At 37.5% G+C, this 14,798-nt stretch overlaps 2 protein-coding genes across 2 annotated transcripts; both read left to right on the forward strand.

The window, feature by feature from the left end:
- The first annotated feature begins 5,860 nt into the window (after window positions 1-5,860).
- On the forward strand, window positions 5,861-9,229 carry LOC120073708. Its single transcript, XM_039026509.1, has 4 exons — window positions 5,861-6,031; window positions 6,142-6,277; window positions 6,999-7,146; window positions 8,983-9,229. The coding sequence occupies exons 1-4, from the start codon at window positions 5,861-5,863 to the stop codon at window positions 9,227-9,229; spliced, it is 702 nt and encodes a 233-aa protein (XP_038882437.1).
- Window positions 9,230-10,378: 1,149 nt separating this feature from the next.
- On the forward strand, window positions 10,379-12,004 carry LOC120073709. Its single transcript, XM_039026510.1, has 5 exons — window positions 10,379-10,776; window positions 10,905-10,964; window positions 11,058-11,404; window positions 11,539-11,820; window positions 11,904-12,004. Exons 1-5 carry the CDS (start codon window positions 10,379-10,381, stop codon window positions 12,002-12,004), a joined length of 1,188 nt encoding a protein of 395 aa, XP_038882438.1.
- The last annotated feature ends 2,794 nt before the right edge of the window (window positions 12,005-14,798 follow it).

Here is a 14,798-nt window from a genome sequence, read left to right on the forward strand (position 1 = left end):
TTGATCAACTTCCAATCCTGCCTTAGAGATTTTGTGACCCAGAACTATTCCTTCCTCCACCATGAAGTGGCATTTTTCCCAATTCAGTACAAGATTTGTTTCTATGCATCTCTTCAAGACTTTTTCAAGGTTGGTCAAATAGGAGTCATAGTTATTGCCAAAAACTGAGAAATCATCCATGAAAACTTCGACTGACTCCTCCAAGTAATCCGAAAATATTGCCGTCATGCATCGTTGAAAAGTGCCTAGTGCATTATAGAGTCCAAATGGCATGCGTCGAAATGCGAACGTACCAAATGGGCACATGAAGGTTGTCTTGTCCTAATCCTCCGATGCAATTACTATTTGGTTATACCCTGAATAGCCATCAAGAAAGTAGAAAAATTCGTTCCCCGCAAGTCTGTCCAACATTTGGTCAATGAACAGGAGTGGAAAGTGGTCCCTTTTAGTGGCCAAATTTAGCTTGCGATAGTCCATGCAGATTCTCCACCTCGTAGTTGTCCTTGTGGGAACCAATTCATTCTTGTCATTGGTGATGACTGTCACCCCCCCTTTTCTTTGGAACACTGCACTGGGCTTACCCAGCTACTATCGAATATTGGGTAGATGACACCGGCGTCTAGCCACTTTACTATTTCTTTCTTTACAACCTCCTTCATGGCAGGGTTTAAGCGATGCTGCCTTTCAATTGATCCATTTTTTCCTTCCTCCAGACGAATCTTGTGCATGCAATATGAAGGACTGATTCCTCGAATAACTGCCAAGGTCCACCTAAGGCTTTTGCATTGTTTCTTAGGATCCATGTGAGAGCATCTTCTTTCTCCTTACTTAATGATGCAGAGATGATAACTGGTAACGAATCGTTACTTCCTAAGTAAGCATACTTTAAGTGCACTGGCAACGACTTTAACTCTAACACAGAAGGCTCTTCTAAAGATGGCTTAATACGCTGCAAAGTCCGTTCAAAAAACTTGAGTGATTCGAAATTAGATTCAACATGAATTGTGGCGCAATCTTCCTCCACTAATGCGCCGTCTTCAAAATCTTCCTCCTCTATTTCTTTCAGGGTTTCGTGCAGCTGTTCTCCCTGCAGTTCCTCGATGTATTGACAGTTTTCTATATCTTCTGGATATTTCAACACATTGAGTACGTTGAACTTTACCTCTTGATCATCAACCCGGATGGTCAATTCTCCCTTCTATACATCAATCAATGCTCGCCCTGTGGCGAGAAATGGGCATCTCAGGATGATAAGGATTTCTCTATCTGCCTCATAATCCAATATAACGAAATCTGCGGGGAAGATAAACTTGTCTACCTGCACGAGAACATCTTCTATCTTGCCCTCTAGATGCTTTATTGATCTATCGAGTAACTGTAATGTATTCGTGGTTGGTCTGGCTTCACTGATGTCTAGCTTCTTAAAGATTGACAAGGGCATCAAATTTATGCTCGCCCCCAAATCACACAATGCGTTCCCGACCATCTTCCCTCCTATGGTGCAAGGCAATGTAAAAGTCCCAGGATCCTTCATTTTAGTAAGGAGATTATTTTGAAACAAAGCGCTACACTCATATGTTAGTGCAACTGTTTCATTTTCTCCGATCTTTCTCTTGTTGGCTAGAATGTCCTTGAGGAATTTCACATAGCTCGGCATCTGCTCTAATGCTTCTATTAAGGGAATATTAATATGCAGCTGTCGAAGAACGTCCAGGAACCTCTGAACTTGTTTACTATCGTCCTTCTTTTTCAGCCTAGACGGGACAGGTGGAGGATCTCGGCATGTTCCTGCTCACTTTTTTTCTTAGTGAGGTCATGTGCTTGCTGTGCACTGTTGGTTGGAGGTTGCAATGATTGAGAATTTAAGTCTTGAGAAGCTTCATCTTTTGTAAATAATCTTGCTTCTGAATTAGGGTTGCTTTCATTATTTTGTACTTGGTCATCAGCTCAGCTGGTACTGATGCCGCATCTGGTACCTTCGGCACAATGGGAGCTATTGTTTTGCCGCTCTGCAATGTCACGGCATGACATTATTCTTTACCTTTTGGCCCCAATATTCCTGAACTTTCTTGTGATGTACCAGGAATTTTCTTCTTTAATTCTCTTGCAAGCTGATCTATTTGGTCTTCTAATTCTTTGAAAGAGTCAGCTTGCGACTTTCTCATTGACTCGTTCTTTTCAATGTAATGCTTTAGTGACGTTTCCAGAGACAAGGTACTACAAGAGGTATTATATGCAAACAGTTGGTCGCATGGCTGTGTACCCTGAAAATCACTTGGACTACAGTCTGGGGTAGTGAAGACCGGAGGGTTGCCTCGATCCTCTTGATAACTAAATTGATAGAAAATATGGCCTTCGTGACAGAGATTCTCATCCAAACCGAAATATGGTGATTCCCCCAATCATGGTTGTAGTCGTTGCTCCATGATTCATCATGAATAGCATATACAGGTTGTTGATCCCATGGGCAAACGTCTGCTGGATGTAGTTCTCCCCATTGAGTGCAATCCATAGTGGTCATATGAGTCACCGCGTTAACTTGCACTGCTCCTTGGGAGAGAGTTTTCTGCTAATTAGCCACCGTCTGAAGGAGCGATGTCATCGTGGTCATTTGCTCGATCAATGCGCTCATTGTGTCTGTTGGCACATTGGCCCTCTTTACTCTTTCTGGTTCCAGACATCTTACCTCAAGCCCATTATCAATCCATTCGTCAGAATGTCGCGATATACGATCCAAGATGCCCTTTGCTTCCGTATATGACTTATTCATTAATCCTCCCTCTGTAGAGGAGTCGGCAACTGCTCGTGTTGATGGGTCTAGGCCATTGTAAAAGGTTTCCATCAAGATACTATCAGGAATCCCAATATGTGGACAATTCTTTACTAACTGCCGGAATTGCATCCAAGCGGTGCTTAGGGTTTCATAACTCTTTTGCTCAAAGTTCAACACCTCTCTTCGCCTCCTTACATTGACAGATGGAGGGAAGAATCTATTCATGAACCTATCAACCAACTATCCCCATTCATGAATTTTGCCCGGCTCTAATGCTTGAGCCCATCTCTTTGCTTCATCCCGCAATGTGTACGGGAATAGATACAGTTTAAGATTTTCTTGAGTTATACCAGGCGGAGAGAATGCACTACATATGTCTGCAAAGTTTGTTAAATGTGTGTTTGGGTCTTCTCCCTGTAATTCTTCGAATTGTCCCACATTCTGAATCATTTGTAGCATGATCAGTTTTATCTCAAAGCTTGCATTCCCCTCAGCTACTGGTTTTGAAATTCCTGGTGAAAAATTGTAAAGATCTGGTGCTGCATACTCCCTCATAGGGATGTTCTGATTAGCTGCAAGAAAAATAGGATCTTTCACTGGCAAATCTCCCCTCAGGTTTCCAGTAGGAGCCATATTCTCTTCAGCCATACTTCTTTACCAGTTAATTCAACCCTGATGAACTCTGCACTAAAAATATACTTGATCTCTGGGTACATTTAGAGTTATCAGACCACCCCCAGTACTCCTAAGTCGTCAGACTGCTCTCCGTGTTGAACAGTCAGTACAAAGAGATCTGCCCTGCACATAACATGAAAATATTCAACATTAACCGTCGACCAGTCCCCGGCAACAACGCCATAGACTTGTAATGTGATTTTTATGTATGATATTCAATGATCATGATGATGCGATACTACTACTATTTATGCGTTAATTAGAGATGCTCAAGTAGTATGCCCTGCGTTGTCACAAGTTTCCTTACGATGGAACCAAGTGTAATTCCATCGCAAGTTTCTCGGTGTGATCCAGGTCGAACACGGGGAAGTAGTGCCGGTTATTGCGGTATGTTCATGGTATATGCGACCGGGTTTTTCAATTCTTTATAAAAGTGTGTACAGTATGTAAATTACAGTAAAATAAAGGAAAGAAATAGAATGCGATAAAACATGGAAATACAATAAACCTAAACTAGATGTTACAAGATACAGGCTTTATGTGCAAGATACTAGGATTAACGCTGGCTGTGAAGATTGTGCAAAGACGTGGGATTCAACGACAAGTCTTGTGAACAGATTAGAAAGAGAAAGATAAGTATTACAAACAACGCAAGTTATTAATTGAATTGAAGGTATAAATACTGTTCCGTTCTTCTCTTGACGTACATCTCTCAGTGATCGGCCGCGTTTCCCACATGTCTTTGGTGAAACAAAGTTTAACGTAATGAACGCAAGGTTGCTTCCATGTCTAGAAGTACTACTCGCTTTAGTTAGCCCACTCTTCTGACCTTCTCTCGATAGATCAAAATGACATCTTCGCTTCTACTCTCATAGGTGAAGATGTAATCTAGCATGCTTTAGCTAAACGTATTTTATAACTTTAATACATATTAAGTTCTTGGTGATTCATACTGCTCATCAAGGAATTAAGAAAACATCATGAAGAAAGTGACTAATGGGTGAACGGAAACAGACAGAGAATGGTAAACGAAATCTATCGAAACATTCAATATTTCTACTAAGTGTTTGATACATGATGTGTGAATGAAGAGATAAAGAAAATATGGAATACAATGAAAGAGAGATAGAACAGATACAATCTAGTGCCAATGTCTTGGCACAGATTCGATGGAGATCTGCTTGCTGGATAGGATGGTTTCGATGGTAGGAAGAGCTTCCCTCTCAGGCTTGCTCCACCAGTAGTAGGGGTATCTGCAAAGAGCTTCGATTGGGTATACAGTTGGTCGGATCTAAGATTTACCTCTCGGCCTTATCTCTTTCTCTTCCCGGATTTCTTCTTTTCAACACATAGCTCAGCCTTTTTCTCTCTAAAATCTTACAGCACTTAGCTCAATATCAATTAGAATATTTTTCTCTGAAATCGTTGGGGTATTTATAGGAGTAGATCCTTTGACTCTGGCCTTGTGGTTCCTACTTTTGTTATGAAAATTCCAAAGATAAAGGGATATTATTACTTCTGTTATGCAATCGGACCATCAAATCTGCATAATGGTTAGCTGTACACGTGTCTCAATCCTCTGCCTTTGCATTACTCAGCTACATCTTTCGATCATGGGTTCGCATGCGGTGTTTGTTTTTATTACCGCATGCGGTCGAAGCATAACTCTGGATCGACTGTGCATTGCACCGTTACTTCGGTAATCGTCTCTTCATGGTTGATCGATGGGCACAATGTGACAGAGATGCGTTGATTAGTTTCTCATGAGCCTTGAGCGCAAGCGGTGACTTGGTCTTCTGCAAAACAGAGTAAAGTTTGGCTTGTCCTCCATCTTTTTGGCGTTAGTAGGTGTAATTGCAAACATTTATAATTATTGTCATACTAGGTTAATTTTCATACAATTGGCGCATAATTACTAACTTTTGGCCGCAATATCTAGATAAGGTGGCATAAATAACTTGTATTTCTACAAGTTATCACCAGACCATGAAATAGTCACTTTTCTTTGTAACGTCGTTTACTGTTAAAACCTGTCTCTTATACACATCTAGATGTGTATAAGAGACAGCATTTATAATTATTGTCATACTAGGTTAATTTTCATACAATTGGCGCATAATTACTAACTTTTGGTTGCAATATCTAGATAAGGTGGCATAAATAACTTGTATTTCTACAAGTTATTACTTCCTTACAAAGTGAAGATGATCAAATGTGTGTAAAGCGATCGTTCAACAGAATCTTGAAGAATCATCTTTCAAGTAATATCATTGAAAATTTAGAGATTGGAGTGTCCAGTAAAAGAAAGAAAAAGTGAACTGTTTACAAATGATTGGGAACATATGCTTCACCTCTTCTATGGAACCTAAGAGTGTTGTTGAGGCCTTAAAAGATGAATGATTTGTGAATGTAATGCAAGAAGAATTTGGTCAGTTTGAAAGGAATAAGGTGTTGGAGCTAGTTCCTCGACCTATATGTACAAATGTGATTGGAACTAAGTGGGTCTTCAAAAACAAGACTGACGCTAATGGCATAGTCACTAGAAACAAAGCTCATCTTGTAGCCGTTATTCTCAAATTGAAGGTATTAACTTTGGTGAAATCTTCGCTTCTATTGCTCAACTGGAAGCTATCAGACTGCTACTTGGAATTGCTTGTCTCTTGAAATTCAAACTTTATCAAATGGATGTAAAGAGTGCCTTGTTGAATAGGTACTTGAATGAAGAGGTGTACATGGAATGGCTTAAGGGATTTATTGATTCTGTCCACCCTGATTATGTGTTCAGACTTAGGAAAGCCCTGCATGGCCTAAAACAAGCTCCTCAAATTGGTATGAGAGGTTGATAGAATTTCTTGTCAACAATGGTTACATGTGAGATGGAGTGGATAAAACCCTATTTGTAATGAAACAAAAGGGAAAGCTAGTGATTTTTCAAGTGTATGTAGATGATATAGTGTTTGGTGGAATGTGTAAACCCCGAAATACATTTCCTATATAAGTATGTTTAGTTGAGGATGTTATATTAATTATTTGATAAGTAAAATTTTATGGTGTAGTTATAGGTAAATTACAAGTGAAGTAAAAAAAAAAAAAAAAGAAAGAAAGAAAGAAAGTAAGTAAGGATCAGAGAGGAAGTAGCTGGGTAGGCGCTAAGTGCTGGATGAGGTGGCGGTTTGACCTTTGAACATGGGAGGCGGCAGGAAGTATAAAAGGAAGAGGAACTTCAGACGCTTGGTTTTGGCACATGAATCGAGAAAATTAAGTGAGATTAGTGCCATTTGAAAGCTGGGGGAATCTAGTTTTCGAGGTTGTTTTGCTGGAGAAAGATCTCAAAGGGAAAAGAAAGAAAAATAAGAATTTGCAGAAGAGGCAGATTCTCGGATTAAGCAAGGCCAGAGGTGAAGATTGGAAGCTCCAGGCCAAAATAAAAGAAATTTTCGGCTGATATTTTAAGATAAGAAAGTTAACTCAATTATAAACAAGTTTGTAGAAGGAAGTTTCTTAAAAAGAGTCCTGGATTTTGAGTTATGAATTTTTGAAATTGAAACAGGAAATCAGTGCGTAAACAGGCAGCTGCTTGGGAAGATTAAGCAGGCGGCTCACCATAGTGAGCGAGAGCGAGAACGAGATAAGGAAGAGGTGGATCTCGCTAAGGAGGAAAATCTCGCTGGTTTTGCACTGAATCTCGCTGGAAAGTGGCAAATCTCGCTGGGAAGTAACAAAAATCTCGATGGAAAGTGACAAATCTCGCTAGAAGTGGTAAATCTCGCTCATAAAGATGATCTCACTCATGAGGGTGATCTCGCTCATGATGATCATCTTGCTAGTAATGCTGATTTTGTTGATGAAAGTTTCATTAGTAAGCGAACTATCTGAGGCTTTTTTTCTGTCTCTTATACACATCTAGATGTGTATAAGAGACAGCACTAAGGATGAAAATCTCGCTAGTTTTGTGCTGAATCTCACTGGAAAGTGGCAAATCTCGCTAGAAAGTGGTAAATCTCGCTCATAAAGATGATCTCACTCATGAGGGTGATCTCGCTCATGATGATCATCTTGCTAGTATTGCTGGTTTTTTTGAAGAAAGTTTCATTAGTAAGCGAACTATCTAAAGCATTTTGCTAAGAATTCTAAGGAATCTAATCGGGAATTATGTCCTTTCAGGCCAAGAGGAGCTAGGAGAGGTATATAATCCGTTAAGAGCCCCGGCGAGCTGTGAGTGACTAAAATGAACTTAATGCTTTTAATACTTATGCATAAAAGACCATGTAAGTTACAGTGATGTTGATGATGAATTTATACTTCCTCAAGCAACAAATGTTTAATGAATAGCATAGTGTATCTTCTCCAACTTGTATATGTTTTAACACATGCCAAGGTATGTTGTGAATTCATTACAAAAGTTAAGTTCCTATGTTGAAGCATGCGTTTTGGAGGAAGCCTATGATAGAATGAGTCTTTGTGTAAATGACATGCAATAAAGCTTAATTTGATGCTAGAAAATAACCCGGTACTGAAGGACATGGAGAAGGTATCTGGGTAATAGTACCTAAGGTGTTGACGGTGCTTAGAAAACTTCACGTGCACGTAGGTAGTTTTGAATGAGAGGCCGAAGTATGGGTCTACTAGGCCATATACCAGCAAAGGGAGGCCGAAGTATGGGTCTCTTGGCCGGTAACAGACGTTGAGAGCTAGAGCGATGTATGCTCGTTCTCAACTAAGGAATAATGATGTTCAATGAAGTTTAAGAATGGTTATCAATGTTTATGTTTAGAGGAAGTTTCTTGACATGCTCATCGATATATTTACTTGTTCGTAATGATGTAATGCATGGTGTAATATGATTCTATAGTCACTCATTGGGCTACTAGCTCACAGATTTTCTATGTTTTCCTTTTCCAGGTAGCGGTCAGATTCCTCAAGGTTGCTTCTGTTACTGCTTGCCACTGAAAGGCCTGACTTGTTAAGAAAAATTTAGGTTGATGGTCTGTCTATGTACACATGTTTTAAGAGAGACTAGGGATTCGTTAGTGATGTTTGGGCCCAACTGTAAATATTTTGCCTGTAGATGTTATGTCATGACTATTTTCATGTGATTATATAATCTTATGTGGAACCTTATGGAGGCATGTTGTATGCGTACATTAATAATGTTTAACAGGTTGGTATTTAAGCTAGAAGGCTAAGATAGTAAGTACTGGTAGTAGCGCTAGTAACTGCTACAATCACATCTTTTTCCAGATTATGAGGATAATCTAGGAGGGGGTGTGACAGAATGTCACAAGAAATGGTAGAACTCCTGATTAAACAAATGTAAACTAAGTTCAAAATGAGTATGGTTGGTGAACTAACATACTTATTGGGATTTCAAATTAAGCAGTTGAAAGATGGAATCTTTATTTCTCATAGAAAATATCCCAAAGCTATTATGAAGAAATTTGGATTGGAGAATGCTAACATCAAGAAAACTCCCGCCTACAAACATCGAACTATCCAAAGATGCTGATGGGATGGATGTTGATGTGCTTGTACAGGAGTATGATTGGAAGTTTCTTATATCTTACAGCAAGAAGATCTGATATAGCCTTTGTTGTGGGAGTTTGTGCTAGATACCAAAACAAGACCAGAAACAGTCATTTGCTAAGTGTTAAACATATTATCAAATATACCTATGGGACTAGTGAGTATGAAATTTTGTATACTTTTGATACTAATAGCTCTCTTGTTGGACATTTTGATGTAGATTGGGTCGGAAGTTCAGAAGATCAAAAGCACTTCTAGAGGTTGTTTATTCCTTGGGAACAACTTAGTATCCCAGTTTAATAGGAATCAAAAAATGTGTTTCCTTATCCATTGCAGAGGCTGAATACATAGCAGCTGATAGTAGCCATACTCAACTCTTGTGGATGAAACAAATGTTGAAAGAATATAATGTCTAGCAAAATTCTATGACATTGTGCTGTTATAACTTGAGTGCAATCAATATATCAAAACATCTAGTCCAACATAGCAAAAAAAAAAAAAAAAAAAAACACATTGACATTCAACATCATTTTCTTAGAGATTTTGGTTGAAAGCAAGCAGATTGTTCTAGAGCATGTTCACACTAACAAGATAGTTGATATATTCACAAAGGCTTTAAACGTGAAACAATTTGAAGCCCTCATAGCCTCTTTGGGCTTGTGTACAATTGAAGCATAGCAATTAATCAAATGAGGATTGTGGGCCTTAAGGGAATCAAGGCCCATTCCATGTGATTGTGTGACGTGGCGCTTATTTATGGCTAGGTTGTTGGTGTAAGGTAAAATTTTATTATTGTGAATTAATCATTTTTATCCCATGTCAGTTATGTTTTGGCAGAAAAATCTTTTTTGAATTTTCAATTTCCTTCCCCCACAATCTTTTCAACTTCCCCTATGGTCTTGCACCGATACATACCTCCTTCATAAAATGGTTAGGACATGTCGAGGAACTGATGATGATGAACCTAAAATGGTGAGATACAAACAAAAAGCAAATTGACAAAAGTTTGTGGAGATTCACGAGGAAAAATTTCTTGTCATGGCTAATGAAACGATCTCCAATAAAGATCATGAGAATGCCGAGACTTCTCATGAAAATATTGATGTTGAAACCTTGCATGAAAATGTTGTTCCCTCCCTTGTTGCCAAAACAAAGAGGACTACTTAGGTTTCAAAGAAGAAAAGGAAGAAGAAACATGGTGAAAATGGAAGACCTTGTTGGTTTAGAAGATGTCATTGCATCTCCTTCGCAAAAAGATGAGTCCTTGAATCCATCAGCTTTTGAACATGTTATTTCAGAAATTGTTAAAATGTTGAATATTTGCATGATAAATCTGTTAATATCTCTGTTAATCCTGGGAAAGTTTGTGCAAAGAAAGAAATTGGACTTTCTAATTTGCCTAAGTCTATGAGTTATGCTGGTGAAAGTACCGATTTTATTAATAGTATTCTCAACCCTGGAGGGAATCGTTCTAACCCTAGTAACCAAGATCAGAAGAACCTTAATGTTGTAAATTCTGAAGGAAATAATCATTCAATTGATGTTTTATCAAATGTTGTTACATCTAGGGTTTTAAATGAGGATGATATTACTCAAAATGAGTCTAGCCCTAGGGAGACTGTGTTTCCCTTTGAGCGTGTTGAAATTGAAAATGAGACGAAGAATAATCATCCTGTTGAGTTTGCTGATGTGACTATTAATGAGATTGTGGAGAAAACCCCAGATGATTCAAATGAAGAAAATGAAAGTGAAGACGTGTCAGATTTTGCTAAGGACATATCAGATGACAACATCCCAATTAACTAGTTACGTCAAAAAAGAAAGAAAAAAAAAATAGTGAGATTGGTCCAAGCTCCTTTGAACCAAGCGATGATACAAAGAGTTCTGACTCTGAGTGGGTTAATGAGTAAAATGAACATCCTGTGTCTAAAAGTCTTCCTGATATTCCTCCTAAAACTCAAGAGAAGCAACTAGCTGAGCAAACCAAGAAAAAGTAAACTTCAAGTTATATTTCGGTTGTTTCCTTAGATGGAATCTCGTTTCACACTTGGGACAATTCTAAGATGTGGAAATTCATTGTGAACAGGAGAATTTTCATGGAAAGAGATTTGTTTGAACAAGCTCAAGATTTCCTTGAGATTATGGATCTGTTGGTGAAGGTTGACATGGTGATAACTTTTCTAAATCTGTGTGGTTACTATCCACGCTTGATTGATGAATTTTATGTAAATTTACCCAATCAGTTAGGGAAAGCTAATAGTCCAGAGTTCTGTAAAGTTCATGTGAGAGGTCATTACTTCATTTTTACTGCTGCTTTGATAAACAAGTATCTTGATCGTTGTGTCCCTGAGAATGTTACTGAACTGAGACATTCTATGTCTGATCTGGTGTTTGAGTTGACTGGAGGAGTGAAAAGATCTTGGCCTTCAAAAGGTCAATGGCCTTGTGCTATTTGAGTGTAAAGTATGTGTTGCTTCACAAAGTTGACAATGGAAATTGGTATTCTTCCACTCACAAATTTGGTCCTTCTACTAGCCTTGCCAGTTTTCTTTATCGGATTGGAACAGGTGCTAAATTCAACTATAGTACTTATGTGGTTAATCAGATCAAGAGACATATTGGTTCTCATGCCACCAAGGTCCCCTTATGCTTTCCACGTCTTATTTATGGGATTTTCTTAGCCCAAAAACATGATATCTTAACTTATTTAGATGTTCTTTGTCCTGTGCCTTCTGCCATATCCTTCAGCTATCAATTATATCAAGGAAAACATGTGCCTGACTTGATTCACATAGAGATTTTTGTTGCTAATATTGGTCCTATTAGGAAGTTTCTTCAAACTTCTTGTGGTAAGAAGACAATAAATGTGTTAGCAAATGATCCAGCGAGCTTGGGGTTTTTCTTCAAAGAATTACTGCATGAAAGTCTGAAGTTGATGATTTGTTGATCTTTCTTCGTGGGTCTTTTGTTGATCCTGATCAGGGGACTAGCTCTAGCGCACAGGATGTTGATGTTGCTGCTGATGATCAATGATGTTGCTCTGTTGTTTGGTGGTTTCTTATATATATTTTTTAAACATGTCAAAAGGGGGAGTAAGGTGTTTAATGGTTTTCTTTGATGATAGACTTGTTTTTACTTTGTATTTGAGAGTTTGGTTAATGTGTTGCTTGTTTTTCTCTTATATTTTCTGACTGCTGCTATATTTGTCATTGTTAAAAAAAATATTGCCAAAGGGGGAGCTTGTTAAACTGTGTGTTGGTAGTATTTGTTTAAGTCTGACTGATATCATTAAGAATGTTTCTACATTTGATCTTGTTGGGTTGCGGTTGTTATATGGAAATGTTGATTCTGCAAAATACTTTCCTTATGTGAAATATTCAATCTGCAGTATTATTGCAGGCGTTTTCCTTCTATGTGCGTAAGTATTTTTTAAAATTAGGGTTGGTCTTTTTGGTATCTGTTGTGTGTATATAAAGACACATAGTTTTTGGTTTAGGGTTAGATGTTCGAAAGAAGATTTTATAGTGTTGTTTGTCTTGTGAAGTTTGCTTATCACAAGTGTGTTTATTGTCAATCTTTGAAAGGTTGAAGATTGTGTAGCTGTGAGGTTGGAGACTTACTCCAAGCCAGTTGTGTACTTCATCAATATACTATTGAGATGCGATTCTCAAGCTTAGTGGGAGCCAAAGCTAAACGAGTGAAGTGGTCATTGTTCGAAAGAGAAAGATAAAGCGCAAGTGAGAATGAGTCTCATGACTCAAGTGGAGCTTCAGTGTAGCCAAGAGGGAGTCTCAGTCTTAGGGAGAGCCTGAGACATTCTTCACTGATAACATTGCTTAGGGGGAGGCTAAGTATCTTAAGGATGAAGTCTCACATCTAAGAGGAGCCTAAGTGAACAGTTGATTTGTTAAGCTCTACAAAGGTCACTGTATTTGAGTTGTATGTTGTAATTGCTTATCATTTATATTAGTGGAGTTATCTTTCCACGGGTATACTGTACCCCAGATGTAGGTGTTAATAATTGAACTGGATTAGCAATCTCTATTGTTATTTACGTTTGTTATTTTTGTTTGTTGTATATTTTGGTGGATTGCCATGACATAGTTCGTAACATCCTTTAAAGTTGCGGTAGGTACTTCCATATTATTTTCAAACCTTTTAAACCTGTCATTGCTAGAAGCACACAATTAATTGAACTGATTCATTCTGATTTGGCTAATTTCAAAAACATTACAAGTAGAGATCGTAGAAAATACTAAAATTATCCTTTCTTGGTTATTTTTCTAGATATCCTAAAGTTATCTTTTTAAAAACAAAGGATGAAGCTAGCATTATGTTTTTGAAATACAAAACAAAAGTAGAAAATCAATTAGACAAAAAGATTAAAAGGTTAAGATCAGAGAAGGTGATGAATAAAGTGATGAATCTCTTAAAGAATATTGTGCTTTTAAGTTATGAATTATCTGACAATATGTGGGGGGAGGCTACGCTTTCTTCTTATTTCATTCTTAACAGGATCCATCACAAAAAGTTGGATAAGACGTCATACAAACTATGGAGAGGTTATGCACCTAACCTCAATTACCTGAAGGTGCAAGGGTACTTGACTAAGGTAGCATATCCTGCATTCAAGAAACCTACAATAGGAGCTAAAACCTTTGACTATGTTTTTATTGGTTATGTCCATAAAAGTGTTGTATATAGATTTACGTGCATGAATGATAAATCAATATGTGAGTATAGAGATGCTGAATTTTTTGAGCATGTATTTCCCATGATCAAGGTGGATAATGAATCATTTAGAACATCTAATAATGATAAAGTTTGTCTCTTTACCTTCTTCTTCTAACTGTTATGCATGAAATTCAAAAAATGAACCAAGAAAAAGTTGTGATGGTATACATGAAATCAATCCTAGAAGAAGAGATAAAGAATTGAGAAAAGTTTTGGTCTTAAATTTCTTAACTACCTTTTTAGTTGAAGGTCAGATGATATAGACAATCAATTTGCATGTATGTATCTAATAGATGAGGATCCCAAAACTTACGAAGAGGCCTTAAGTTCTATAGACACCAACTTATCAAAAAAAGCTATCAAAAGTGAACTAGACTCTAACTATGAATCACACTTGGGAGTTAATAGATCTCCCTAAAGGAAGAAAACTAGTTAGATGCAAATAGATTTTCAAAAAGAGAATTAAACTTGATGATTCAATTGAAAGATACAAAGCTAGATTAGTAGTAGTACAGTATACACAAAAACTAATTACTCACTACTTTGATATGCATAACTAAAAGAACTACAATTAGTGTCTTGATTGCCTTAGCTACCATGCATGATCTACAAATACACCAAATGGATGTAAACGTAGTCTTTCTTAATAGTGATATATAAGAGATATATGATACAACTTGAAGATTTTGCAGTTGCCAATCAGAAGAATAAAGTATGCAATTAACAAGAGGTAGTATAAAAACACTCCGTACATAACACAAACCACAAGAAATAGTATAAAAATACATACTACTAATAAAAGAGGAAAAACAATGAGGTAGCTTCATGCTCGATCACACACATCATGCTTGCATGATTGTATATCCTATCCTCGTACGTATATCATGAGAAAACCTAACTAAAAATAGTCGCATTTGCTTACTTAACCTTACATACATACTTGTATCCTTGATTTAGCATCATGCTATACAAAAATACCCCATGACATAACCGTCAATTTTGTATGTAATATTTACAAGGTAATTGTCCCTTATAAATACCATTAACATGAATTAGTTATGTTTCCTATAGCCCAGGACTTAGCAAAAACTAC

This window comes from Benincasa hispida, chromosome 3 (assembly GCF_009727055.1).
Source record: "Benincasa hispida cultivar B227 chromosome 3, ASM972705v1, whole genome shotgun sequence".
NCBI lineage: Eukaryota > Viridiplantae > Streptophyta > Magnoliopsida > Cucurbitales > Cucurbitaceae > Benincasa > Benincasa hispida.

Excerpts from the sequence above, each read along its gene's own strand:
- LOC120073708 (XM_039026509.1), top strand. The coding sequence starts at position 5,861 with ATGCAAGAAGAATTTGGTCAGTTTGAAAGGAATAAGGTGTTGGAGCTA. Across the intron at positions 6,032-6,141 it reads CCGTTATTCTCAAATTGAAG|AGTGCCTTGTTGAATAGGTA; the intron begins GTATTAACTTTG and ends ATGGATGTAAAG. Across the intron at positions 6,278-6,998 it reads AAAACAAGCTCCTCAAATTG|GAAATCAGTGCGTAAACAGG; the intron begins GTATGAGAGGTT and ends AAATTGAAACAG.
- LOC120073709 (XM_039026510.1), top strand. The coding sequence starts at position 10,379 with ATGAGTTATGCTGGTGAAAGTACCGATTTTATTAATAGTATTCTCAAC. Across the intron at positions 10,965-11,057 it reads GCTGAGCAAACCAAGAAAAA|GAGAATTTTCATGGAAAGAG; the intron begins GTAAACTTCAAG and ends CATTGTGAACAG. Across the intron at positions 11,821-11,903 it reads GTTTCTTCAAACTTCTTGTG|TTGATGATTTGTTGATCTTT; the intron begins GTAAGAAGACAA and ends GAAAGTCTGAAG.